The sequence below is a fragment of the Ranitomeya imitator genome, chromosome 6 (assembly GCF_032444005.1).
Source record: "Ranitomeya imitator isolate aRanImi1 chromosome 6, aRanImi1.pri, whole genome shotgun sequence".
In the NCBI taxonomy this organism is placed as follows: Eukaryota; Metazoa; Chordata; class Amphibia; order Anura; family Dendrobatidae; genus Ranitomeya; species Ranitomeya imitator.
Genome location: NC_091287.1, coordinates 448,400,828 through 448,426,195, shown reverse-complemented (window position 1 = coordinate 448,426,195; position 25,368 = coordinate 448,400,828). Strand labels below are relative to the sequence as shown.

General features: G+C 45.9%; 1 protein-coding gene across 1 annotated transcript; it reads left to right on the top strand.

Moving 5' to 3' along the window:
• Positions 1-3,954: 3,954 nt before the first annotated feature.
• Positions 3,955-24,652, top strand: VCPIP1 (valosin containing protein interacting protein 1). Its single transcript, XM_069731429.1, has 3 exons — positions 3,955-6,709; positions 15,648-15,734; positions 23,647-24,652. Exons 1-3 carry the CDS (start codon positions 4,066-4,068, stop codon positions 24,471-24,473), a joined length of 3,558 nt encoding a protein of 1,185 aa, XP_069587530.1. The 5' UTR covers positions 3,955-4,065; the 3' UTR covers positions 24,474-24,652.
• The last annotated feature ends 716 nt before the right edge of the window (positions 24,653-25,368 follow it).

Genomic DNA, 25,368 nt, shown 5'->3' with positions numbered 1-25,368 from the left:
GTCGGGCGTCTAGGAAATAGCGACCACAATATTGTACAGTTTCACCTGTCTTTCACTAGGGGGATTTGTCAGAGAGTCACAAAAACAATGAACTTTAGGAAGGCAAAGTTTGAACAGCTTAGAGATGCCCTTAATCTGGTAGACTGGGACAATATCCTCAGAAATAAGAATACAGATAATAAATGGGAAATGTTTAAGAACATCCTAAATAGGCAGTGTAAGCGGTTTATACCTTGTGGGAATAAAAGGACTAGAAATAGGAAAAACCCAATGTGGCTAAACAAAGAAGTAAGACAGGCAATTAACAGTAAAAAGAAAGCATTTGCACTACTAAAGCAGGATGGCACCATTGAAGCTCTAAAAAACTATAGGGAGAAAAATACTTTATCTAAAAAACTAATTAAAGCTGCCAAAAAGGAAACAGAGAAGCACATTGCTAAGGAGAGTAAAACTAATCCCAAACTGTTCTTCAACTATATCAATAGTAAAAGAATAAAAACTGAAAATGTAGGCCCCTTAAAAAATAGCGAGGAAAGAATGGTTGTAGATGACGAGGAAAAAGCTAACATATTAAACACCTTCTTCTCCACGGTATTCACTGTGGAAAATGAAATGCTAGGTGAAATCCCAAGAAACAATGAAAACCCTATATTAAGGGTCACCAATCTAACCCAAGAAGAGGTGCGAAACCGGCTAAATAAGATTAAAATAGATAAATCTCCGGGTCCGGATGGCATACACCCACGAGTACTAAGAGAACTAAGTAATGTAATAGATAAACCATTATTTCTTATTTTTAGGGGCTCTATAGCAACAGGGTCTGTTCCGCAGGATTGGCGCATAGCAAATGTGGTGCCAATATTCAAAAAGGGCTCTAAAAGTGAACCTGGAAATTATAGGCCAGTAAGTCTAACCTCTATTGTTGGTAAAATATTTGAAGGGTTTCTGAGGGATGTTATTCTGGATTATCTCAATGAGAATAACTGTTTAACTCCATATCAGCATGGGTTTATGAGAAATCGCTCCTGTCAAACCAATCTAATCAGTTTTTATGAAGAGGTAAGCTATAGGCTGGACCACGGTGAGTCATTGGACGTGGTATATCTCGATTTTTCCAAAGCGTTTGATACCGTGCCGCACAAGAGGTTGGTACACAAAATGAGAATGCTTGGTCTGGGGGAAAATGTGTGTAAATGGGTTAGTAACTGGCTTAGTGATAGAAAGCAGAGGGTGGTTATAAATGGTATAGTCTCTAACTGGGTCGCTGTGACCAGTGGGGTACCGCAGGGGTCAGTATTGGGACCTGTTCTCTTCAACATATTCATTAATGATCTGGTAGAAGGTTTACACAGTAAAATATCGATATTTGCAGATGATACAAAACTATGTAAAGCAGTTAATACAAGAGAAGATAGTATTCTGCTACAGATGGATCTGGATAAGTTGGAAACTTGGGCTGAAATGTGGCAGATGAGGTTTAACAATGATAAATGTAAGGTTATACACATGGGAAGAAGGAATCAATATCACCATTACACACTGAACGGGAAACCACTGGGTAAATCTGACAGGGAGAAGGACTTGGGGATCCTAGTTAATGATAAACTTACCTGGAGCAGCCAGTGCCAGGCAGCAGCTGCCAAGGCAAACAGGATCATGGGGTGCATTAAAAGAGGTCTGGATACACATGATGAGAGCATTATACTGCCTCTGTACAAATCCCTAGTTAGACCGCACATGGAGTACTGTGTCCAGTTTTGGGCACCGGTGCTCAGGAAGGATATAATGGAACTAGAGAGAGTACAAAGGAGGGCAACAAAATTAATAAAGGGGATGGGAGAACTACAATACCCAGATAGATTAGCGAAATTAGGATTATTTAGTCTAGAAAAAAGACGACTGAGGGGCGATCTAATAACCATGTATAAGTATATAAGGGGACAATACAAATATCTCGCTGAGGATCTGTTTATACCAAGGAAGGTGACGGGCACAAGGGGGCATTCTTTGCGTCTGGAGGAGAGAAAGTTTTTCCACCAACATAGAAGAGGATTCTTTACTGTTAGGGCGGTGAGAATCTGGAATTGCTTGCCTGAGGAGGTGGTGATGGCGAACTCAGTCGAGGGGTTCAAGAGAGGCCTGGATGTCTTCCTGGAGCAGAACAATATTGTATCATACAATTAAGTTCTGTAGAAGGACGTAGATCTGGGGATTTATTATGATGGAATATAGGCTGAACTGGATGGACAAATGTCTTTTTTCGGCCTTACTAACTATGTTACTATGTTACTATGTTACATTGATTTTAATGTGTCTACGTGTGTCAGTGGCTACGGTACGTGAGGAAACTGTCACCTCACGTACCGGAGCCACTGACATGTGAAACCGGCCTCAGGATGTCCTTTCTTCACCTCCTGCTCACTAACAACTAACAACCAGCCAGGAACTAACGCACAGATCCCTATTAGGCTATGTGCCCGCGTTGCGGATTTCTGTGCGGATTTTTCAGCTCAGTTTTTGAAAAATCCGCAGGTAAAATGCACTGCATTTTACCTGCAGATTACCTGCGGATTTACCGCTGATTTCCAGCGCTTTTGTGTGGATTTCACCTGCGTTTTACCACCTGCGGATTCCTATAAAGGAGCAGGTGTAAAACGCTACGGAATTTGCACAAAGAATTGACATGCTGCGGAAAATACAATGCAGCGTTTCCACATGGTATTTTCCGCAGCATGTGCACTGCGGATTTTGTTTTACATAGGTTTACATGGTAATGTAACCGGATGGAAAACTGCTGCAAATCCGCAGCGGCCAAAGCTAGCGCTCGTATGAGAACATCCGACATGTAAAGGAGCCCCAAGGCGGTGACTTCATGCTGCAGCTGAACTGAAACCACGTGCTGTGGCGATCACCGTGGTATTTAGGAAGCGGTCATCAGGTTATTGCTGTCTTATCTGTGAGCTGCATGATGTAGAGACAGAGACCCTGAGTTCAGCGCGGTGTTACTTGCTCAGCTTCTACCCTCTACCACAACACATCAGACTCTCGCCTACCATCGAAACCTTCAAAAAGAACCTGAAGACCCACCTCTTCCGACAAGCCTACAACCTGCAGTAACCACTGATCAACCAAACCGCTGCACGACCAGCTCTACCCTCACCTATCGTATCCTCACTTATCCATTGTAGATTGTGAGCCCTCGCGGGCAGGGTCCTCTCTCCTCCTGTACCAGTTGTGACTTGTATTGTTCAAGATTATTGTACTTGTTTTATTATGTATACCCCTCCTCACATGTAAAGCGCCATGGACTAAATGGCGCTATAATAATAAATAATAAAAATTACTTTCTGCTGTAGTGTTGACAAATTGTTTTATCCGCTACAGTTCTGCTAGACCTGTCAATGATGCGCTCTATAACCACACCACTGAGTGGCATCTGTCTGTGTACACTGTGCATAGGCAGAAAGCTGACTGTTGCTTAGCTCCTCTGTTTGCACGCTGATAGCGGAGGGTTTGGGTGACTGTAGACTAATGTGTATGGTGGCCTTTATTAACACACGGCTGGGATTAGCCCACATACCCTGCACCATTCCTCTATAACAACCCCATTCACATTGCTATGGAGGCCGCAGCAGTCAGAGACACCTGTAGATGACACAGCCTAACCAAGCAGAAACAGTCAATAACAGGAGTCGCGGCTCCTCCCACCGGCTGTCATCCAGCCCCTCCGCAGCCTATGAGAAGCTGTACACTGCCTACCCATTCACGGGCAAGCAGCTTCAGCGCCACTTCCGGGTGTGCCTCGCATTGCATCCTGGATGTTGTATTTCCCCGACTGCACAGTTCACAGCTTACATCCGCTCTTAAAACTACAAGGACCGTGATGCTTAGGACGTAGAATGGGCGTGGTTTTTGGTAAAAGGGGCAGTTACGTCTGTCAACGGCTCCGACACAGAAGGGGCGGAGCTGCAGCTGACTGTGAACGGGGGTTGTGCTTCCGCATTGGAGACCGTTGCTGGTGGACGGGCCGCCGGAGGATGAGCCAGCGGTGAGCGGTGTGTAGCCATGTCTCAGCAGCCTCCTCAGTCCCCGGCGCAGGCGCAGCAGAGGAGGAGAGATCGCCGCATCTTTTCAGGGACCTGTCCGGAGCCGAAGTGCAGGGCCCGGCTCTTCTTCCCGGCTCAGGGCTCGGCCAGTATCGAGTGCACCGACTGCGGCCAGAGACATGAGCAGAAGCAGCTGCTGGAGGTGGAGGAGGTGACGGAGCCGGACGTGGTGCTCCACAACTTGCTGAGGAACGCCCTGCTCGGGGTGGCGGGCACCCCCCGGAGGAACACGGACATGGTGAAAGTCATGGGGCTGTCCAACTACCACTGCAAGCTGCTGGCCCCCATCCTGGCCCGCTATGGGATGGACAAGCAGACGGGCAAGGCCAAGCTGCTGCGGGACATGAACCAGGGGGACGTGTTTGAGTGCTCCCTGCTGGGGGACCGGGCCTTCCTGATCGAGCCGGAGCATGTGGACACGGTGGGCTACGGGAAGGACCGCTCCGGTAGCCTGCTCTACCTGCACGACACGCTAGAGGACATCAAGCGGGCCAACGGCAACCTGGAGTGCTTCATCCCGGTGCACGTGGATGGCGATGGGCACTGCCTGGTGCACGCCGTGTCCCGGGCGCTCGTGGGCAGGGAGCTGTTCTGGCACGCGCTGCGGGAGAACCTTAAGAAACACCTGAAAGAAAACCTGGACCGATACAAAGCCCTCTTCCATGACTTCATCGACGTGGCCGAGTGGGAAGACATCATTAACGAGTGTGACCCGTGGTTCGTACCCCCGGAAGGCGTGCCTCTAGGTTTACGTAACATTCACATATTCGGGCTCGCCAACGTCCTTCACCGCCCCATCATATTGCTCGACTCTCTGAGCGGCATGCGGAGTTCTGGGGATTATTCGGCGACTTTCCTTCCTGGATTAATCCCGGTGGAAAATTGTAAAGGCAAAGACGGGCATCTGAATAAGCCGATCTGCATCGCCTGGAGCAGCTCCGGACGCAATCATTACATCCCATTAGTTGGTATCAAAGGGGGTCCTTTGCCAAAATTACCCTTGAAATTGCTCCCGAAAGCTTGGGGGGTGCCACAGGATTTGATCCGAAAATATGTAAAGTTAGAGGAGGATGGGAGTTGTGTTATTGGAGGAGACAGAAGTCTACAAGACAAGTATCTGCTGCGACTGGTTGCTGCTATGGAGGAGGTGTTCATGGACAAGCACGGTATCCACCCCAGTTTGGTAGCTGACGTGCACCAATATTTCTACAGACGGACTGGAGTCATTGGCATCCAACCTGAGGAAGTCACCGCTGCCGCTAAAAAGGCAGTGCTGGAAAATCGCCTTCACAAATGCCTCATATGTGGAGCACTGTCAGAACTGCTGGTTCCTCCAGAGTGGCTGGCACCGGGTGGCAAGCTATATAACCTGGCCAAGACGACACATGGCCACTTGAAGCCGGACAAGAATTACAGCTTTCCCCTAAATAACATAGTTTGCTCTTACGATGCCATAAATGATATTTTAGTACCTGACTTTACCTTGAGCAATTTAACCAGTTGCAATTGGTGCCGAGGGAACTCTGTGCGCAGAGTGAGGAGCGACTCGTCAATTGTGTATCTGGACGGAGACAGAACTAACACTAGGTCTTACGGGGGCAAATGTGGTTGTGGCTTCAAACATTACTGGGATGGTAAGGAATATGACAACTTGCCTGAAGCCTTCCCTATAACGCTAGAGTGGGGCGGAAGAGTCGTGCGTGAAACAGTCTACTGGTTCCAGTATGAAAGTGACACCAGTCTGAATAGTAATGTCTATGATGTTGCAATGAAACTAGTCACTAAGCACTTCCCAGGGGAGTTTGGCAGCGAAATTCTTGTACAGAAGGTGGTGAACACAATATTACACCAGACGGCCAAGAAGAATCCTGATGACTACACCCCTGTAGCTATAGACGGGGCTCACGTTCAACGAGTGGAAGATATCAAACCAGAACAGTACTCAGACTCCCAGTTACCAACAAAAATCATTCTTACTGGCCAAAAGGCCAAAACGTTGCACAAAGAAGAGTTAAGCATGAGCAAAACTGAAAGGAAAATTCAGCAGAACATTTCAGAACAAGCGTCTGTAATGCAAAAACGCAAATCTGACAAGATTAAACAGGAACAGAAAGGACAAGTAAGATCGTCCTCTCCTGGCACAGTCAGAGATGGTCCTTCATCAGGGCCTTCAACCCCGACAAAAACGCCTTACTCCCCAACCTCTTCCAAAGAAAAGAAAATCCGCATAACCACCAATGATGGCCGTCAAGCGATGCTTACCCTTAAGTTCTCAACAACATTTTCCGAGCTTCAGGAAGGAATAGATAAAGAGTTGGATATCCCTCCTTACTTACAGTGTATTCGCTATGGATTTCCTCCGAAGGAGCTGCTACCACCAAAGGATGGCATGGCGAATGAACCTGTGCCTCTTCAACATGGCGACCGAGTGACTGTAGAAATTTTAAAGGCCAAAGAAAAAGCTGTCCAGCATATGTCTGCTCACTCGGTCCATTCTGTGACAGAGGAGGATTCGACTGTCTCTGTGAAGTCTGTTTCTAAGGAGCTTCAGGACCAGATCGATAAGGAGATGTACTCCTTGTGTTTGCTGGCAACCCTTATGGGTAAGAAATGTCCCTTTTTCGTGCATGACTTACCACTTTTGACACTCTTCTAATGTTTAGGTAATAACATGTACTGGACATATGTTAGATGTACACTGTTACGTCTCCACACTGCCATCACCTGACATGCACCTTCCGTTCTTTGGCTTTAGATCAGATCTTCTGCCAGTAACACCCTTAGTTTCTTACTGAGTACATGGGTTTGCTTCTCGACTTTATTTGGATCATGCATTTCCTCTCTTGCTTTAGGAGAGAGGATCTGCTTTTGAGTTTCCAAATGAAGTATACTTTGGTGAGCAATTTATTAAGAGCTGCATTTTTTTTTTTTTGTGGTATTAAAGAAGTTGTCCACTACTTGGACAACTTCTCATACCCCTCACTTGGCCCTCATAAAATAATAAAGCCTATACTCACCTTGCTGGTGCCATTCCTGTGGTGTCGGCACTCCATCTCCCGGGGTTCTTCTGCTGCAGTTGTGACATGAGAAGCCATCGTCAATGTCCCCGCCTTCTGTCGAATTGATCAGGAAGAGGAAGTCTGAGATCAGCTGCAGCCCGGACTTCCTCTTCATGTTCGATTTGCTCAAATGCGGAGACATTGACGCCAGCGCTGATTGGGCACCGGCATCACGTCTCGTATCGGCAGCATCAGAGCCCTGGTGGGGCCAAACATTTGGATCAAGAAGGAGTTCTATAATGGGCGACCCATTTAATATGAAGCCTGCTGGTAAAAAAAAAAAAAAAAAAAAAGTGCCTAATTTATTAAAGGGAACCTGTCACCCCCAAAATCGATGGTGAGGTAAGCCCACCGTCATCAGGGGCTTATCTACAGCATTCTGTAATGCTGTAGATAAGCCGCCGATTTTACCGAAAGAGGAGAAAAAGACGTTAGATTATACTCACCCAGGGGCGGTCCCGCTCCGGTGGGTGTCTCGGGTCCGGTCCGGGGCCTCCCATCTTCTTACCATGACGTCCTCTTCTTGTCTTCACGCCGCAGCTCCGGAGCAGGCGTACTTTGTCTGTCCTGTTGAGGGCAGAGCAAAGTACTGCAGTGCGCAGGCGCTGGGCCTCTCTGACCTTTCCCGGCACCTGCGCACTGCAGCCGCGGCGTGAAGACCAGAAGAGGATGTCATCGAATGAAGATAGGAGGCGCCGGAGCGGACTTGAGACACTCATTTGACCGGACCGCAGCAGGACCGCCCCTGGGTGAGTATAATCTAACCTCTTTTTCTCTTCTTTCAGGTAACATCAGCGGCTTATCTAAAGCATTACAGAATGCTGTTGATAAGCCCCTGATGACGGTGGGCTTACCTCACCATCGATATTGGGGGTGACAGGTTCCCTTTAAAGAAGCACTTCCATGAAACTTCTTATATTTTAAACCCGTGTAAATATGGTGTAGGTTCAGTGAATTACTTACTGACTGCTGTCTTTGGTATCCAGGGCTGCTTCATTGTTCTTCTGGGTCATGCGACTTCAGTTCCAACTTGCCAGATCACACCGAGGTTTATGTGTGAGAGCTGGAATTCACTTTTACAATGTAACAATGGAGTTTCGTTCCAACGCCCCATAGACTTAAAAAACACACACACAGACCCTGGTGTAAGCTAACAAGTCAGAATAGAAGTTGCATGACTCAGAAGCGGATTGGAGTGGCGCTGGAAATCGGAAAAGATGGCGATTGGTGAGTAGGTCATGACTCTGCTGTCCGGATGTGAAAGGACCACTGAAGCCATTGATTGCCTATTGCAGTGGCCTGGGCTCAGTCTATGATGGGGAAAGGAGGCAAGTACACCTACCTTTTTTGGGTTGCAGTGGCTGCTTGTCATTCTGCAAAGATCTATTTTAAGATATATACATTTGCCATGATGGACACATGGGTACAGTACAAGTATCATTCCTCAGCAAACTGTAAAGGATCTCATTGAATGAATAAGTGGAGGACCTGGTACAAAAGGTTCAGAAAATTGTACAAAGCCACTAATCATTGACCTGTGTACATGTACCACTGATAGCTGATGAATGAGCAAAATGCGATATTTTATTGGGTCCCTAAAATTGTCAACAAAATGCATGCTGCATAGAGATCGAACAATCGTATTTAAGCACCCTCCAGTGTTTGTGCTTTTATTTCGGTGGTACCATTAATCCTAGTAATATACTCACCACCCAGAGGTGAGGAGGGGCTTCTGAGGTGTGCGGGATCCCGCTCTGCCTGCCGCAATCCCACAACCCAGAGGTGAGGAGGGGCCGCTGAGGTGTGTGGGATCCCGCTCTGCCTGCCGCAATCCCACAACCCAGAGGTGAGGAGGGGCCGCTGAGGTGTGTGGGATCCCGCTCTGCCTGCCGCAATCCCACAACCCAGAGGTGAGGAGGGGCCGCTGAGGTGTGTGGGATCCCGCTCTGCCTGTCGCAATCCCACAACCCAGAGGTGAGGAGGGGCCGCTGAGGTGTGTGGGATCCCGCTCTGCCTGTCGCAATCCCACAACCCAGAGGTGAGGAGGGGCTTCTGATGTGTGCGGGATTTCGCTCTGCCTGCTGCAATCCCACAACCCAGAGGTGAGGAGGGGCCGCTGAGGTGTGCGGGATCCCGCTCTGCCTGCCGCAATCCCACAACCCAGAGGTGAGGAGGGGCCGCTGAGGTGTGCGGGATCCCGCTCTGCCTGCCGCAATCCCACAACCCAGAGGTGAGGAGGGGCCGCTGAGGTGTGCGGGATCCCGCTCTGCCTGCCGCAATCCCACAACCCAGAGGTGAGGAGGGGCCGCTGAGGTGTGCGGGATCCCACCCTGCCTGCCGCAATCCCACAACCCAGAGGTGAGGAGGGGCCGCTGAGGTGTGCGGGATCCCACCCTGCCTGCCGCAATCCCACAACCCAGAGGTGAGGAGGGGCTTCTGAGGTGTGCGGGATCCCGCTCTGCCTGCCGGAATCCCACAACCCAGAGGTGAGGAGGGGCTTCTGAGGTGTGTGGGATCCCGCTCTGCCTGCCTACTTTGTGGAAATAAATTGACATCTGGCCTTATCAAAGAGGTGTCCCTCAAGGCTGACTCATTCAAAAGTGATCATCTAGTGTTCGTATCACTCCCACCCAGTAACACCAAATTGTCAGTGTATTCATTAACTGGAGTCTGTGTTCACGCTAAGCCCAGGTGCTTGGTGTACTGTGGTGGGGCCGATCATTTACATATACTGTACCTTCCCACCTGCTTTTTTTTTTTTTTTGTTCCCGTCATTCTGTGTTGAGACTCTTTAATATCTAGGATGAATTATGAAGGCGCCACAAAATTGAGATCTAAGACAAGATGCTCCAGGATTGCGTCATGAAGAGTTCTGGGCTGAGAAGTCAGCAGGCACTCTATATGATGGCAGGATTGTGACACTGTGCAGTGCACACGCTGTCACAGTTCCCCTGTATTCTCATTGGACAGTCATGTGACCGTATGTGATTTGCATACTCGCGGTCACATGCCAACTAGACTCTTCCGACTAGAAGAGAACTGTGAAGTGCAGAAGTCTAGTTGGCACGTGACTGCATATAGTATTTAAATCCTATACATACGGTCACGTGACTGTCCAACCATTTAGCCAGGATGATGAATGAGTGTTTTGCTGTTTGGCCAGTATATTGGAACGAGCTTTCCTACAAACTCTCGTTCCCCAATTATTGGGGCTTGCTAAAATTTGCTTTAACTAGAATGTCCATAAATGAGGGACTGCTGATGGGCAGGCATTTGGCAGTGGGACACCTGATCTAGCAGTTACTGCCTATTCCATAGAATACCTCTTTAAAGGGTTGTTCAGGATTACAAAGTAAAGGTTTTCTGGGGTTTGTTTTTCTCCTCTTTTCTACTATCAGGATAAATAGAATTTGCACAAGATGCATGTAGTCAGATGTTTTCTGCATATAGATTATTTGTGTGCCTGGAACAAGGAGCACCTGATGACAGGTGATATAAAGTCACATTGGGTCACTGCTCACTGCTCTCTCTTATTATTGCCAAATCTGAAATCTGCAGCATAAATCCACCCAAAATTATGTGACATTTGGGAATTTAAAACTCTGCAGCTTCGCCCTAAAATCTGTTAAAAAAAAAAAAAAAAGTATCTGTACAGCACATATTGCAGCTTTGAACGGCAAGGAACTGTCAACCCCTTCCTGCCTTGCGACATTCTATAACAGGGCAGAAAGATGGTGAGTGTGAGGTTCTGTAGCATTACTGCCCAAAAGCTGGGCCTGCAGCCGTGCCAGTTGTATAATTCCACTATTAGCCAGGATCTGATATCTGGTTGCCACCAGCAAATATTTAGATAATTATTTTTTTTGTGCGTGAGTATGGAAAACTTTTTTCCTCAGTCGCATGTGTAGATTTACTGTGCTCACATTTTTTTTGCTACATGTTAATAGGATTTTCAAAACCTTGTTCACTATTGATCTGCAAAAGATCCGCTAATTGGAAATCTGAATTTTTTTTGTGTGTATGTTAAGTTTCCAGATAAGTGATCTGTTAAGAGCCACACTGTTTTTATAAAATTTAAAGAGTTATTCCCAACACTAAAAAGTTTAAAGGGAATCTGTCATCAAGTTTCTGCAGTGTAATCTAAAGGCCCCTTCACATTAAGCGACGCTGCAGCGATACCGACAACGATCCGGATCGCTGCAGCGTCGCTGTTTGGTCGCTGGAGAGCTGTCAGACAGACCGCTCTCCAGCGACCAACGATGCCGGTAACCAGGGTAAACATCGGGTAACTAAGCGCAGGACCGCGCTTAGTAACCCGATGTTTACCCTGGTTACCATCCTAAAAGTGAAAAAAACAACCACTACATACTTACCTACCGCTGTCTGTCCTCCAGCGCTGTGCTCTGCACTCCTCCTATACTGTCTGTGTGAGCACAGCGGCCGGAAAGCAGAGCGGTGACGTCACCGCTCTGCTTTCCGGCTGACCGACGCTCACAGCCAGTACAGGAGGAGTGCAGAGCAGAGCGCTGGAGGACAGACGGCTGTAGGTAAGTATGTAGTGTTTGTTTTTTTTACACGCCGATCCAGCGATGTCAGCAGGAGTCCAGCGACCAAAATAAAGTTCTGGACTTTATTCAGCGACCAACGATCTCCCAGCAGGGGCCTGATCGTTGGTCGCTGTCACACATAACGATTTTATTAACGATATCGTTGCTACGTCACAAAAAGCAACGATATCGTTAACAATATCGTTATGTGTGAAGGTACCTTAAGAGCAGCATGCTGTAGGTGCAGAGAGCCTGATTTTAGGTTTGTCATTTAGTGGGCTGTGTTTTTAATTAAATCAGGAGATTATCACTACAGACCTAGGTGTCTGGTGCCTCCTAGTCGACTGTTCTGTGTAACCCTGCTCCCAATATACAGTGTGCACAGAGAGCTGCCAATCAGAGGTGAGGGCAGGTTATACAGAGCTCAGCATTCAGAGAACTGCTAGAATCAGTGCTCACAGCTTCAGATCTATCATAACTGCTGCACAGATTTTATCCTCTTAATATATTGCAGTCATCATATTATATATTGCAGTCAACATATTATATAGTACTGTGTACTTAAAAATTAGTTGGATAGAAAAGCAAAGCGAGCAATTTTCTCTTTTCCGTTAGATCTATGACGTGATTAAAAATTGAATAGCTGAATCCTTCTAAGCTCTATGTAGAAACAGGAGGTCAATTTTCCCTGTAAGGCCGGTGTCACACTTGTGAGTGCAATACGAGAAACTCGTGTGAGTCTCTTGCATCAATACCCGGCACTGCATAGAAATACATGTAGCCGCACATTCTGGTCCTGAGTGCCGGCGGCAGTGCCGGGTATTGATGCCAGAGACTCACACAAGTTTCTCGTATTCCACTCACAAGTGTGACCCCGACCTATGAGTTGTAAGTCACTGCAAAAGTCACTGGCAGGAGGAGGAGGAGCGGCTGGGTCAGGAGTTGGAGAGGAATGATAAATGCAGGGACAAGAGACTTCTGTTTCTATGTAGAGCGGAGAAAAGAGAAGTATTATCTGGGTATAAATTAAAAATGAGCAATAGTAAGTACACAGTGCTGTATAATATGATGACTGCAATATAATAAGATGATGACAACTCTGATGAGAGGAGGAGGGCTTCTTAAATACATAAGATTGTCTGAGTCAGTCTCTTGCTGTCAATGTGCATGTGAACCTCCTGAAATAGCACCTCCCTCTCCCCCCAAAAATAAGTAAAAAAACACTTGTATGCATACATGTGTTTTTTTTTTTTTTGCTTGTTTTTTAGTGTGATACACGCAAGAAAAAAAAAAAAAAAAAAAATATATATATATATATATATATATATATATATACATATACACGAGGGGCGATCCAAAAGTAATGATAATCAATACTAAACACAATGAATATAGTAAAAAAAAAAAATTATTTTTCTACATAGTCTCCTAACAAGTCTATACATTTAGTCCATCTCTTTTCTAAACTTAGAATTCCCTTCGAAAAAAATTCTTGATCTTGACCCTCAAAAAAATCCCCAACAGCGGTTATCGCGTCGCTATTGTCGTCAAATTTCTTGCCCCGGAGGTGTTCCTTGAGCCGAGGAAAGAGAAAGAAGTCACTGGGGGCTAGATCTGGCCAATAGGGGGGGTGTTCCACCAGTTCAAAGCCCACTTCTTGAATGGTAGCCATGGCAACAGCAGCTTTGTGAGCCGGCGCGTTATCTTGGTGAAACAGCACTCCAGCCCGCAGTTTACCGCGCCTTTTCTCCTTGATAGCCTCCCGCAATCTTCTTATTTGTTCTGCGTAGTAGGAGCCCGTAATAGTGGCTCCCTTCTCCAAATAGTCCACCATAATAATTCCTTCAGCGTCCCAAAAAACAGACTCCATAACCTTCCCTGCTGAGCTTGACACTTTGAATTTCTTCGGCGTCGGTTTGTCGGCTCGTTTCCATGTCATCGATTGTTGTTTAGTTTCGGGATCAAAGTGGTGGATCCAGGTCTCGTCCATGGTCAAAAAACGTGACAAAAAATTTTCCTTGTCTGCTTGGAACTTTTCGAGATTTGCTATTGAAATGTCAACTCATTCCTTCTTTTGCTCGTCGGTTAACATTTTTGGCACCCAACGCGTGGAGACCTTTCTCATATGCAATTCTTTTGCAAGGATTCTTTGAATACTGCCATATGAGATCCCTGTGACCTCAGCTACATGCCTGATAGTCACTCTTCGATCTGCCAATACAACTTCTTCAACTTTTTTCACGTTTTCTTCATTGAGGGACGTGGATGGGCGTCCTTCACGATGTTCATTTTCCGTCGATGTTCTTCCCAGCTTAAATTCCTTGGCCCAGCGTGCAACTGTGGAATATGGAGGAGAAGAGTCCCCCAATGTTTCCACCAAGTCGCTGTGTATGTCTTTGGTAGTAATTTTTTTCAAGCAGAGGTATTTGATGACAGCTCTGAGCTCGTTTTTTTCCATTTTGATGTTCACTCCTCGGCAGTTCATATTCAAATGAATGTAGCTCCCGGGAATCGTGGTCTATTTAATAATATAATAATAATAATTTTTATTTATATAGCGCCAACATATTCCGCAGCGCTTTACAAATTATAGAGGGGACTTGTACAGACAATAGACATTACAGCATAACAGAAATACAGTTCAAAACAGATACCAGGAGGAGTGAGGGCCCTGCTCGCAAGCTTACAAACTATGGGATTAAAGTAATTTTTTTTTTCCTGGACTACTGGGTACCTAAGAGAGAAGAAAACATTTTATTTTAATTTCTGTGTGCAATAGAAATAACCGATTATCATTACTTTTGGATCGCCCCTTGTGTGTATATATGTGTGTGTATATATATATATATATATATATATATATATATATGTGTATATATATATATATATATATATATATATATATATATATATATATATATATATATATATATATATATATATATATATATATATATATATAATAATTTTATTGGTGCATTCCGCATTATTTGCAAACCGAAGGGGTCATGGTGAAGGAAAAGTGCCGTTCAGAGTGGCTATAAGTGCAGCCCAACCGGTGTCTCCCCTGCTCTTGTATATAAGGTATAGATGGCCTCTGCACACGGTGCTGGGGTTTGACGCTGACGTGCGCTATGTGGAGGCGTTGTCTATAGCGCATGCCGCGTTGTCTATAGCGCATGCCGCTTTATCACGTGTACAGTCTATCTGCTCCGACTTATTACATGAGCAGATGTTGGATATGATTAGTAGTTAGTGACTCACTTTGGCAGCAGCTTCCTCTTGATAAACTATTACTTTCATTTTATTTTTACTTTCATTTCTGACTTTCCCCGCTGTATTGGCATAGCTGGCTGCAATTCCTAAGAATGGGAGAAGGCTGCTCATGTAGTATTACACGGGGCCATTAGATAAGTTGGCGGTCTTCCGGCCCCCTCCCTGCATCCTTTTGCACTGATTGGGCAGTCCCTTATTTCCATGTCCATTAGGAGTCCCCAGGATGACTTTGCAGCTTGCTGCCTTCTTAATCTGATCACCATAATGTGCATTATCCGCTCTCATTGTTCCTTTATTATTGCAGTAAATCATGTTACCTTCTTGCAGTCGGGGGACTGAGTAGATCACTAGTAAAGGCAGATGCAGAATGTGATTCTTTTTATCCTTTGTCTATGTTGTGACTCTGTAATTCCTTTTTAGATTACACTAATGGAAGTAATACTGTGGAGAACGTCTTAATTATGGCGTTTTATGGCCTCCTGGAGGGACAGGAAGTTCATAGCCTCACAAACCTCCTGGGTAATTGCCCAGCATCAGATGATGAATGGCAGAATTATATATTATGTATGATGCTTGTAATAGGACTCTATTTCTTATTGATAAGTGTGAGAGGGTCTCATTTTTTTAGTTTTTCTGAATGTGTGCATTTTGTCTTCCAGGAGAAGATGTTTGGTCCTATGCTAAAGGCCTCCCTCATCTGTTCCAGCAGGGTGGCGTCTTTTACAATATCATGAAGAAAAATATGGGTGAGTCCTAGTTAAGTGGATTTTATCTCCTGACTGTGTTTATTCCTGAGCTTACAAAAATAAGATCTATGATGTACAATGCAGGCAGTTATTGACCACCGGTCTGAACGTGGCTGTCCTGTTGCTGTCCTATGAATTTTTTCCTAATACTTAAAAAAGTGACACTTTGTAGCAGATTCCACTTGGAAAATAGTGATTTCTTCCCTAGATTCCAGTGCAAGTACGTTTTATAAGTACCGTATATACTCGAGTATAAGCCGAGACCCCTAGTTTTGCAACAAAAAGCTGGGAAAATGTAATGACTCGAGTATAAGCCTAGGGTGGAAAATGCAGCAGCTACCGTTAAATGTCAAAAATAAAAATAGATACCAATAAAAGTAAAATTAATTGAGACATCAGTAGGTTAGGTGTTTTTGAATATCCATATTGAATCAGGAGCCCCATATAATGCTCCATACAGTTCATGATGGGCCCCATAAGATGCTCCATATTAAAATATGCCCCATATAATGCTGCACAAATGCTGATTATGGCCCCATAAGATGCTCCTTATAACAATGTGCCGCATATAATGCTCCATACAGTTCATTATGGCCCCATAGATGCTCCATATAACAATGTGCCGCATATAATGCTGCTGCAATAAAAAAAAAATTACATACTCTCCTCTCGCTGCCCGCTGCTCCTCAGCGTCCCGTCTCTCCGCAGTGACTGTTCAGGCAGAGGGCGGCGCGCACACTAATACGTCATTGCGCCCTCTGCCTGAATAGTCACTGCAGAGGACATGGAAGACGGAGCGGCGGTGGAATGGGGAAAGGTGAATATGAAATACTCACCTGCTCCCGGCGCGGTCCCTGGCAGCTTCTCCCTGACAGATGGTCTCCGGCGCCGGCAGCTTCTTCCTCTGTTCAGCGGTCACGTGGTACCGCCCATTACAGGATTGAATATGCGGGTCCACCCCTATGGGAGTGGAGTCCATATTCATTACTTTAATGAGTGGTACCACGTGACCGCTGAACAGGAGAAGAAGCTGCCGGCGCCGGAGACCATGGGACACGCAGGGACTGCGTCAGGAGCGCCAGGAGCAGGTGAGTATGTGACCGTCGTCGCTCACCCTCACCAAATGACCGCCCCCTCCCCCCCCCCGACATGGCTCGAGTATAAGCCGAGAGGGGCACTTTTAGCCCATTTTTTGGGGCTGAAAATCTCGGTTTATACTCGGGTATATACAGTAACTGGTTTTATATCCTTTGGAAGTGACCAGAAATACAATACATAATGAGGCTCCTCTATAAAAATGGATGCAGGGAATTTTTTATTCACTTATCTAAGCTGTTGCCCCCTAATACCAGCCAGCTTCAGAGCAGTGTTTACAAGCAATACAGCAGTGGTGGTCGGTCTCCCAGGCAACAAACTCTAAACAAAAGTTTTAGTATCTCAATGACTGTAAATTTTAAAAAGCAGTCAATTGCAAAAATACTTGATTTTTTAAGCACTATCCAACAATATCAGTCAATGAAGATGGGAGTAACGAGGGGCGTGTCCTAGCTGGCCATGTGAGTGGAAGCAGGGAAGAGTGCTCCTGCTGCCAGAAGGACAAAAATCCTGCTTTAACCCCGATTTTAGGGTAAACTCACCTAAATCCGGCTGGCTGAAGGTCCAAAGAGTGCAGCGGTGCGGAGCGGCGGGTCCGGAGTCGGCAGCGATGACCAGGAGGCGGCAGAAAGACGCTGGCACCAGCGATGCAGGAGCCGGCCAAGATGGTGCCGATGCTAGGGAGGACGCCGAGAAGGAGAACGCCGCATGTCAGCGGCGCATGGAGGTGGCCGCAAAGCTGCAGCAGTATGCCAGAGTGGAGGCTGCTGAGGAGGCAGAACCAGGATCTGGAGCTGGAGCTGACCAGGAGGAGGAGGAAGCAAGCAAGGCTGAGCAGCATGAGGTACAGAGGGGGAAGGAGAGAGGCAGCATGGCGGGGGCTAGTGGGGGATCTGAAGCCATATCACAGGGAGAGGAGCCGACTCTAGAGATGTTATCACACTGATCTCTTCATGTCAGCAATCCCTGAACTCCTTGGCCCAGCAGATGCAGGAAGTTAAAGGGGACACGGCACAGATTAATGCGGCTCTGCAGAAAATGGACAAACGTATAGGAGTGGTGGAGGAGAGGGTGAGCACGGCAGAAGATCACATAGTTAAGCTACAAAAAGCTGAAAAGAAGTTCGCCCAAGCAATAGCCGAGCTCGCTGCTAAAAATGAGGATCTGGAAAATAGATCCAGAAGAAATAATATACGTATAGTGGGGCTGCCTGAAAAGACTGAGGGGAGAAATCCCACTGAGTTTGTGGAGCACAGTGTTGACAAAAGTCTTTGCTGTTAAACGTGCTCATAGGGTCCCGCCGCAGTCCCCTGCCCCAGGAGCGAATCCCCGTACCATGCTTGCTAAAATACTCAATTACAGAGACAGAGACATTATCCTTAGAAAGGCTAGAGAGATGGAGGATCTGATGGCTGGAGGTCAAAAAAATCGCCATTTATCCGGATTATTCCGCTGCGGTTCAGAAACAGCGGATGAAGTTTACTGGAGTCAAGCGGCGACTGAGGGAGCTGGGAGTGCAGTATTCAGTGATGTTTCCCGCCAAGCTGAGACTGGTGGCTTTTAATAAGACCCACTTTTTCTTGACACTGGAGGACGCTACCCAGTGGCTTGATACTCATGAGAAAAAACTTAAGGGAATGGGCGACTGACATTTCGGCGAGATCCAGTTGGGATTTGTTTTCTCTGTCGATAGGGGAGAGTTCTGCGCTCGTTCGCAATGGTTAAAGAATTGAGCAACTGTTGGGGGTTTTGCTGGGCCATATTGAAGGAATGGCCGGAGGGGACAGTACCAACTACTAAGTACGGGGAGGAGGGTTATGCTGGGTACTGTGAACTGGTTTGGTACTTTTTCTATATGTTAATAAAAGTTGAAATGTTAAGATACAATAAAGTGAAAGTTGGGGGGGAAATTGTGATTGCTATGGCAGCGGGACGCGAATGGAGAGGGTTAAGTAAGGGAGAGTGTTCGTAGTGGGCAGTGGAGCCCCACTCTTGATGAGAGGAAGAATGCGTTATATTGGGGGGGTTAGGGGGGCAAGTTGGGAGGGGGCAGGGGGGGTGGGAGGGTTGGGGCAGCTCATACTTGGGAAATTGGATACTTTAAGAAATGATGAGCCACATGATGGGAGATTGTATTAAAATATTGAGTTGGAATGTGAGAGGTCTGGCGGATATAACACGGCGGGCGGCAAGTCTGCAGTATGTCCGAGAACAGAAGGTCTCAATGATATGTCTGCTGGAGACACATTTAGTGCGGGAGAGGGTGAACGTATTGAATAGGCGCTGGATACAGAGGGCGTATCATTCTACTTTCTCGACGTACTCTAGGGGTGTGTCTGTGTTAATACCTGCGGGGGTGCAGTATGAGGAGGTAATGGTAAAAGAGGATGTGGATGGTCAGTATGTGGTGGTGCAATGTAAAATAAATGGAGTGTTGATGTGTACAGCGGCAATGTATATTCCGCCCCCATACTCAAGTAAGAAGATAAGAGAGGTGCTGGAGAGGGTAGAGCGTTGGGGACCGTTACCATCTCTAAATATTGGCGATCTTAATAATATCTGCGATGACTTTTGGGACAAAAACAAAAATCCCCAGAATAGAACAGGGGGACATATCACTACGTTTGGGACCTATGTCCGGGAAGTAGGTATGATTGATTTATGGAGAGTTAGACATATTGGGGAAAGGACGTACTCATGCTACTCGCCAGCTCATGGTACTTTGTCTAGGATTGACTTGGCGCTAGGTAACTGTTTACTGGATACGATGGTAGGGGAGGTGAGATATTTGCCTAGGGCTCTTTCAGACCATAGTCCAGTTGAGGTGGAATTTCGGCCGGTGGGGACACGGATCGGGAGCAGGAAGGAGTGGAAGATTCACCCTAATTGGCTACACAGTATGGACTTGGAAAAGATAAAGAAGGAGTTGGTGGAATTTTTTGAGATCAACGAGGGAAGTGTAGATGTTCTTACTTTGTGGGAAGCCATGAAGGCGTACTTGAGGGGACTGCTGTTCAGGGATATTAGCAGGTGTAAGAGGAAATCGAGAGAGACAGAGAGGTTGGCGGTTGAAGGGCTGAGGATAGCCGAAGATGAGATGGTAATAGCGGGTACTCCGGAAGCTGGGAGGAGGCTAAAGGCAGCTCAGAGTCAGTTGGAGGAGGTATTGCTCGGTAAGGCTGAAAGGAAGAGGGAATTCATGAATCTGGCTTTTTACCAGGAGGGCGAATCTGTGGGTCATTTGCTATCGATGGTGGCTTCTGCCCAGAGAAACACTTCCTTTGTTCATTCTTTGGTATCGGGGAGCGGTGTGGCTGTCTCTGAGACTTCAGAGATTTTGGACATTTTTGCGGATTTTTATGCGGACCTATATTCCTCTCAGGTAGATGGGTCGGTGGAGGACACGGTGGCATTCCTTGAGGAATTGGAGCTCCCAAGGCTGAGTGACATAGATAGAGAAGATTTGGAAGCTCCCATTACGGAGGAGGAATTGGGTCGGGCACTGCAGTCTATGGCTAATGGGAAGGCACCTGGCGTAGATGGATTTCCTGCTGAAATTTAAAAAAACTTTGGGGAAGTGCTGATCCCTAAATTAAGGGTACTTCTGGAGGAGGCTAGGAGTGGCGGTCGTCTACCGGCATCTATGCGGGAGGCCATAATAGTGGTGATTCCTAAGGAGGGGAAGGACCCGACACAGCCGGATTCATATCGGCCAATCTCCTTGCTTACTACAGACGTTAAACTCCTGGCTAAGGTGTTGGCGATGAGGTTGACAAGTGTGATCTCCGGCCTGGTGCACTCAGACCAGTCTGGCTTTATGCCTGATCGGTCCACTGCGATCAACTTACGAAGGCTGTATATGAATTTGCAACTCAGATCCGACAACTGTGGCCAGAGAGTTATTACATCTTTAGACGCTCATAAGGCGTTCGATAGTGTGGAGTGGGGATATCTCTGGCAGGTGCTCCGGAGTATGGGGTTTGGACCGCAGTTCATATCCTGGATTCGACTGATGTACTCGATGCCGATGGTTAGGGTAAATGGGGAGTTATCACGGACCATACAACTGGCTAGAGGGACGAGACAGGGGTGTCCGCTCTCTCCTCTTTTGTTTGCTCTGGCTGTGGAACCACTGGCTGCTAAGCTTCGACGGTCTGATGAGGTGACTGGGTTTAAATATGGGATGATTGAAGAAAGGGTGGCGTTGTATGCGGATGACATTCTGCTATTTCTGGCTGACCCGGGTACGTCCTTGGAGGGAGCCATTGGGATTATTGAGCGTTTCGGATCGGTGTCGGGACTTAGGATAAACTGGAGTAAGTCTGTCTTGTTTAAGGTGGATGATGATGGTGGGGAGCCACTGGAGGATGGGCGACTGGAGGTGACTAGCCAATTTAAGTACCTTGGAATATGGGTATCTATGCCTGTTACTGACTATATACATAGAAATCTGACTCCAATCTTAGGTGTTCTTAAAGCGAAAGCGGATGCTTGGCTTAAACTGCATTTATCTGTGGTAGGTAGGGTGAATCTTATTAAAATGATTTTGATGCCAAAAATACTGTATATTCTTCATAATGCGCCAGTTTGGATACCACGCAGGAGATTTAGACAGATTAACTCTCTGTTTAGGAATTTGATATGGGGGAGACAGCATCCGCGTATCAAACTGGAGACACTTCAGCGACCCAAGGAAGATGGGGGATTGGCATTGCCTAACCCTGAAATATATTTTCTTGCAGCCCAGAGTCAGCATTTAAAAGGCTGGGCGCATGAAGGGTCATCTGGGGCGGTACAGCGGCTGATGGAAGTGGTGACAAAAAGGCCAGTGGTACAATGTTTGGAGGATGGATCCCTGGGGGCTCTGGGGAAATTATACCCGACTGTGTTGTTGATACGCAGGCTGTGGGGTAGGCTGAGACATATACGGGGGGTCACGGATTTGACTAGATTCTCACCGCTATGGCATAACAGCAACTTACAGGAGTTTGAGGCACTGGGGGTACTGACAGAATGGCAGGTCAAAGGGATTCAGTACGTGTATCAAATAATTGAGCAAGGTGAATTGAAATCATTTTCCCAATTACAGGCGGAATTTGGTCTTGGGACTGTGGGGGAATTTCAGTATTTGCGGATGAGGCATGCTTTTGGAGCTCAGAATAGAAACTGAGGTATTGGAATTCAGAGGGATATAGTACTGGAGTATGTGTGTAATGAAGGGACTACTAGGGGAGTCATATCTAGTTTGTATAAAGATCTGTTGCACACTTTCCTATTGCGGTTTCCAATAATGGCGAGAGCTAAGTGGGAGAGGGATCTGGGTCCAATAGAGAATGAGACTTGGGAGTCGGTGCTAGAATGGGTCCCACGATTGTCACTGAGCGAACCGTATAGACTGTCACAGCTCTATGTGATACACAGGGTTTATAAGTCACCGATGGTGCTATATAAGGCTGGTTTGCGTGATGATTCTGAATGCCCGAGGTGTAAAACTGCAGATGCTGATATACTCCATATGATGTGGACGTGTCCGAGACTGGCTGCTTTTTGGGTGGTAGTTTTGAGTCGTATGGAAGGTGCGTATGGATGTAAGGTGCTAAGGGATCCAGTTGTGTGCTTGTTGGGATGTGTGGATGAGATTGGAGTGGATAACAACCTGAAGATAGCTATTTCCAGATTGTTATACATGGCTAGGAAGGTAATAGCTCGAAATTGGATTAGGGAAGAACCGCCGTCAAGAGGAGAGTTCCTCCAGTATGTGAAGCAGGGCCTGACACTGGAAAAGGGGTTTTATAAAAAAAGAGGGAAAATCGAAATGTTCAATAAAATGTGGTCTCCGTGGATTGCTATGGGATAGGGGTATTATAGAGGGAGAGTTAATTAAGGTTCCTAATTAATGGTAATGTTAAATGTGGCTTATATTATTGGCCGAGGGATTAGATAGTATATTGGTCTAATGATGGAAGTGCTAAGCAAGGTGAGCTGCTTTGTTGGGTGGGGTTGGGGGGTGGTGGGATTGAAGGGGAATGTTTGAAGGGGGGGGGGGGGAAGCTTTGTATTGAAAATGAGAATGTAACATGTCATTTATCTTGTTATTCTTAATAAAAATTTATTTGAATAAAAAAGATGGGAGTAACACTTTAGCTCATGACACTCCGAGTAGATTGGCATGGAAGCATTCTTTCCAGGAATGGGCTAAAGAAAAGACCTTCAAGTCTTCAGTTTAATAATTTTCCCTATTGTGACTAAAAAATAATTTAATTAGTAGGTTCTGCACAAACAAAATATACTGTAATTACTTTTATGTATAGTTGTTGTGTTCTTCAAAAAGATCCAGATGTATCCATGAGGGAGACCCTGACACTGAATTGTAATAAATGAGTATGCTACAAAGCGCATGGTGACTCTGGAAGAGTTTTGCTCTACTAGAGTTTATCTAAAGTGTAATTGCCGTTTTTGAAAAATGTCCAAAGTTTGTATTAGTGCTAGTCCGGGTACTGACACCACTGCCGATGGCTGAAAAGGAGCAGACGCGCTAATCTCCTCTGAGGTTGAAGCCTGGCTCAGTAGAAAGGTTGACTTGGGCTATTGTCTTGGAGAGTTGCGCTTAGCTGAGAACATCTTGGTAATAAATTGGAATTCATCAGCTTGTACACACTGATCAAAACTTCTGACATGTCAGAGGTTTTCAAAAAGTTTGGGTTTATTAAGTAAAAACTTTTTGTAGGCATTACCGATATTGAGTATGTATAAATGGATGACTTCTTGATCGTTTTAGTAAAAAAAAATTGTTTTTTTTGTTTGTTTCTGTTTTTAGGAGTAGTTGATGGAAAACACTGCACATTTCCATACCTACCCAACAAAACCTTTGTTTACAATGCGGCTGAAGACCGGTTAGAACTGTGTGTGGACGCAGCAGGTCATTTTCCCATTGGCCCTGAGGTAGAAGAACTGGTGAAAGAGGCGATGACTCAAGTGCGTTCTGAGGCATCTTCTAGGAGCAGAGAGTCTAGTCCTTCACATGGACTGATGAAGCTTGGCAGTGGTGGCGTGGTGAAGAAAAAGTCCGAGCATCACAATGTCACAGTCTTTCAAGGCAAAGGGCACTCTTTAGGAACAGCCTCTACAAGTCCAGAACATAACCAGAGAACCAGAGCTACGGCTAAGTCCAGCTCCACACCTAGCCTCAATAGCACTGTGACGTATTCTGATTCCTCGTCATTTATGTCCCCATCCAACGATGGGGAACTTATCAGAGTAGCTCCTGGAGTAGTCACTATGAGAGATGGTCGTCAACTTGACCCCAATTTAATTGAGGCCCAGCGTAAAAAATTGCAAGAAATGGTTTCTTCCATTCAGGCTTCTATGGATAAGCACTTACGGGATCAAAATGCGGAACCATTAACGGGATCTGATGCTTTGCCTCGTAAAGGAGAAATGCTTACCTCAAAGCCTACGGGCAGCCCTTCTAAGGGGAATGTCGACACGACTGTATCGCCTGCTAGTAATATTGGGGGCTCTATAGCAACATCAATATCTGTGAGACCTAAAGTTCAGTCTGCAGTTTCTACAGATGATCCAGAAGAGATGGACAGCCAGGACACAGAAATAGCCCATGTAGCTGAGCCTATGGATCATTCATGATTAGCAAGGGGTTTGATCTCAAGGAACGTACATAAATATATAAATATGTAATAACATGGCTGGGCCACCGTTTGGAATAGTCCTTTAAAGAATTCTTGTACATTCAAAAGTATATTAAACGCCTTTTCGCTGCATGAAAATGTGTGTAATTTGGGGGAATAAAAGCTTTTCGATGGTTATTTTAGCTTTTAAAGGATTGAAAAAATCTGTAAAATGAAGTGTCTGAGCATTTTTCAATGAGCTTGCTGCCATTAATGTTCATAGGAATGTCCACTGCTGATACGCAGTCTGAATGTGATGGTGACCGACCATATGACTTGCCATCACTTCCCTGTGAGGTTGCCTCCATATTAAAGAATCTACAGCCACTGTGGAAGGAGGACTTTAGAGCCCTGAGATTATATGTATGTGCTTTACTGCCTTTGTAACACCAACTTCTGAGAACATCGTTGTGTCTTGAGCGTTTAGATGTTAGCGCTTTCTTATACGTCCAGTAATCTGGCTGTGCGCGCGAGTAAAGATTTAGGTCATATAGTAAAAATAAACCTAATGAAACACGTCTTCTTGAAAGCTTGAATCACAATCCAGAGTGCCTCAGTTAGCTCACGAGGGCCTTTACCGAAAACCCAAGCTACTGCTGACCAAAGTGAATGCGTCTAGAGACCTTTTGGGACAGTATTAGTGGGATAAAAGGTTTTTGTACTTTTTTTTTTTTTTGTGTGGATTGGAAATGTTCATGTGTTTTGTTGTTTTTTCCAGCTCTTATGGTTGGTATAATTCTTGTAGATGATAGAATATGAAATGTAACCTCACTAGACATTTCCTTTAGTCACTGTAGTGTATGAAGCAAATGGGTCATTGCTAAAAATGATCGGTGGCTTTGGAGACCAACTGC

Bases quoted from the DNA above. Each gene is read 5' to 3' on its own strand.
- VCPIP1 (XM_069731429.1), top strand. From the start codon at position 4,066: ATGTCTCAGCAGCCTCCTCAGTCCCCGGCGCAGGCGCAGCAGAGGAGG. The intron at 6,710-15,647 runs GTAAGAAATGTC...TTTGTCTTCCAG, and splicing joins TTTGCTGGCAACCCTTATGG to GAGAAGATGTTTGGTCCTAT. The intron at 15,735-23,646 runs GTGAGTCCTAGT...TTCTGTTTTTAG, and splicing joins TATCATGAAGAAAAATATGG to GAGTAGTTGATGGAAAACAC.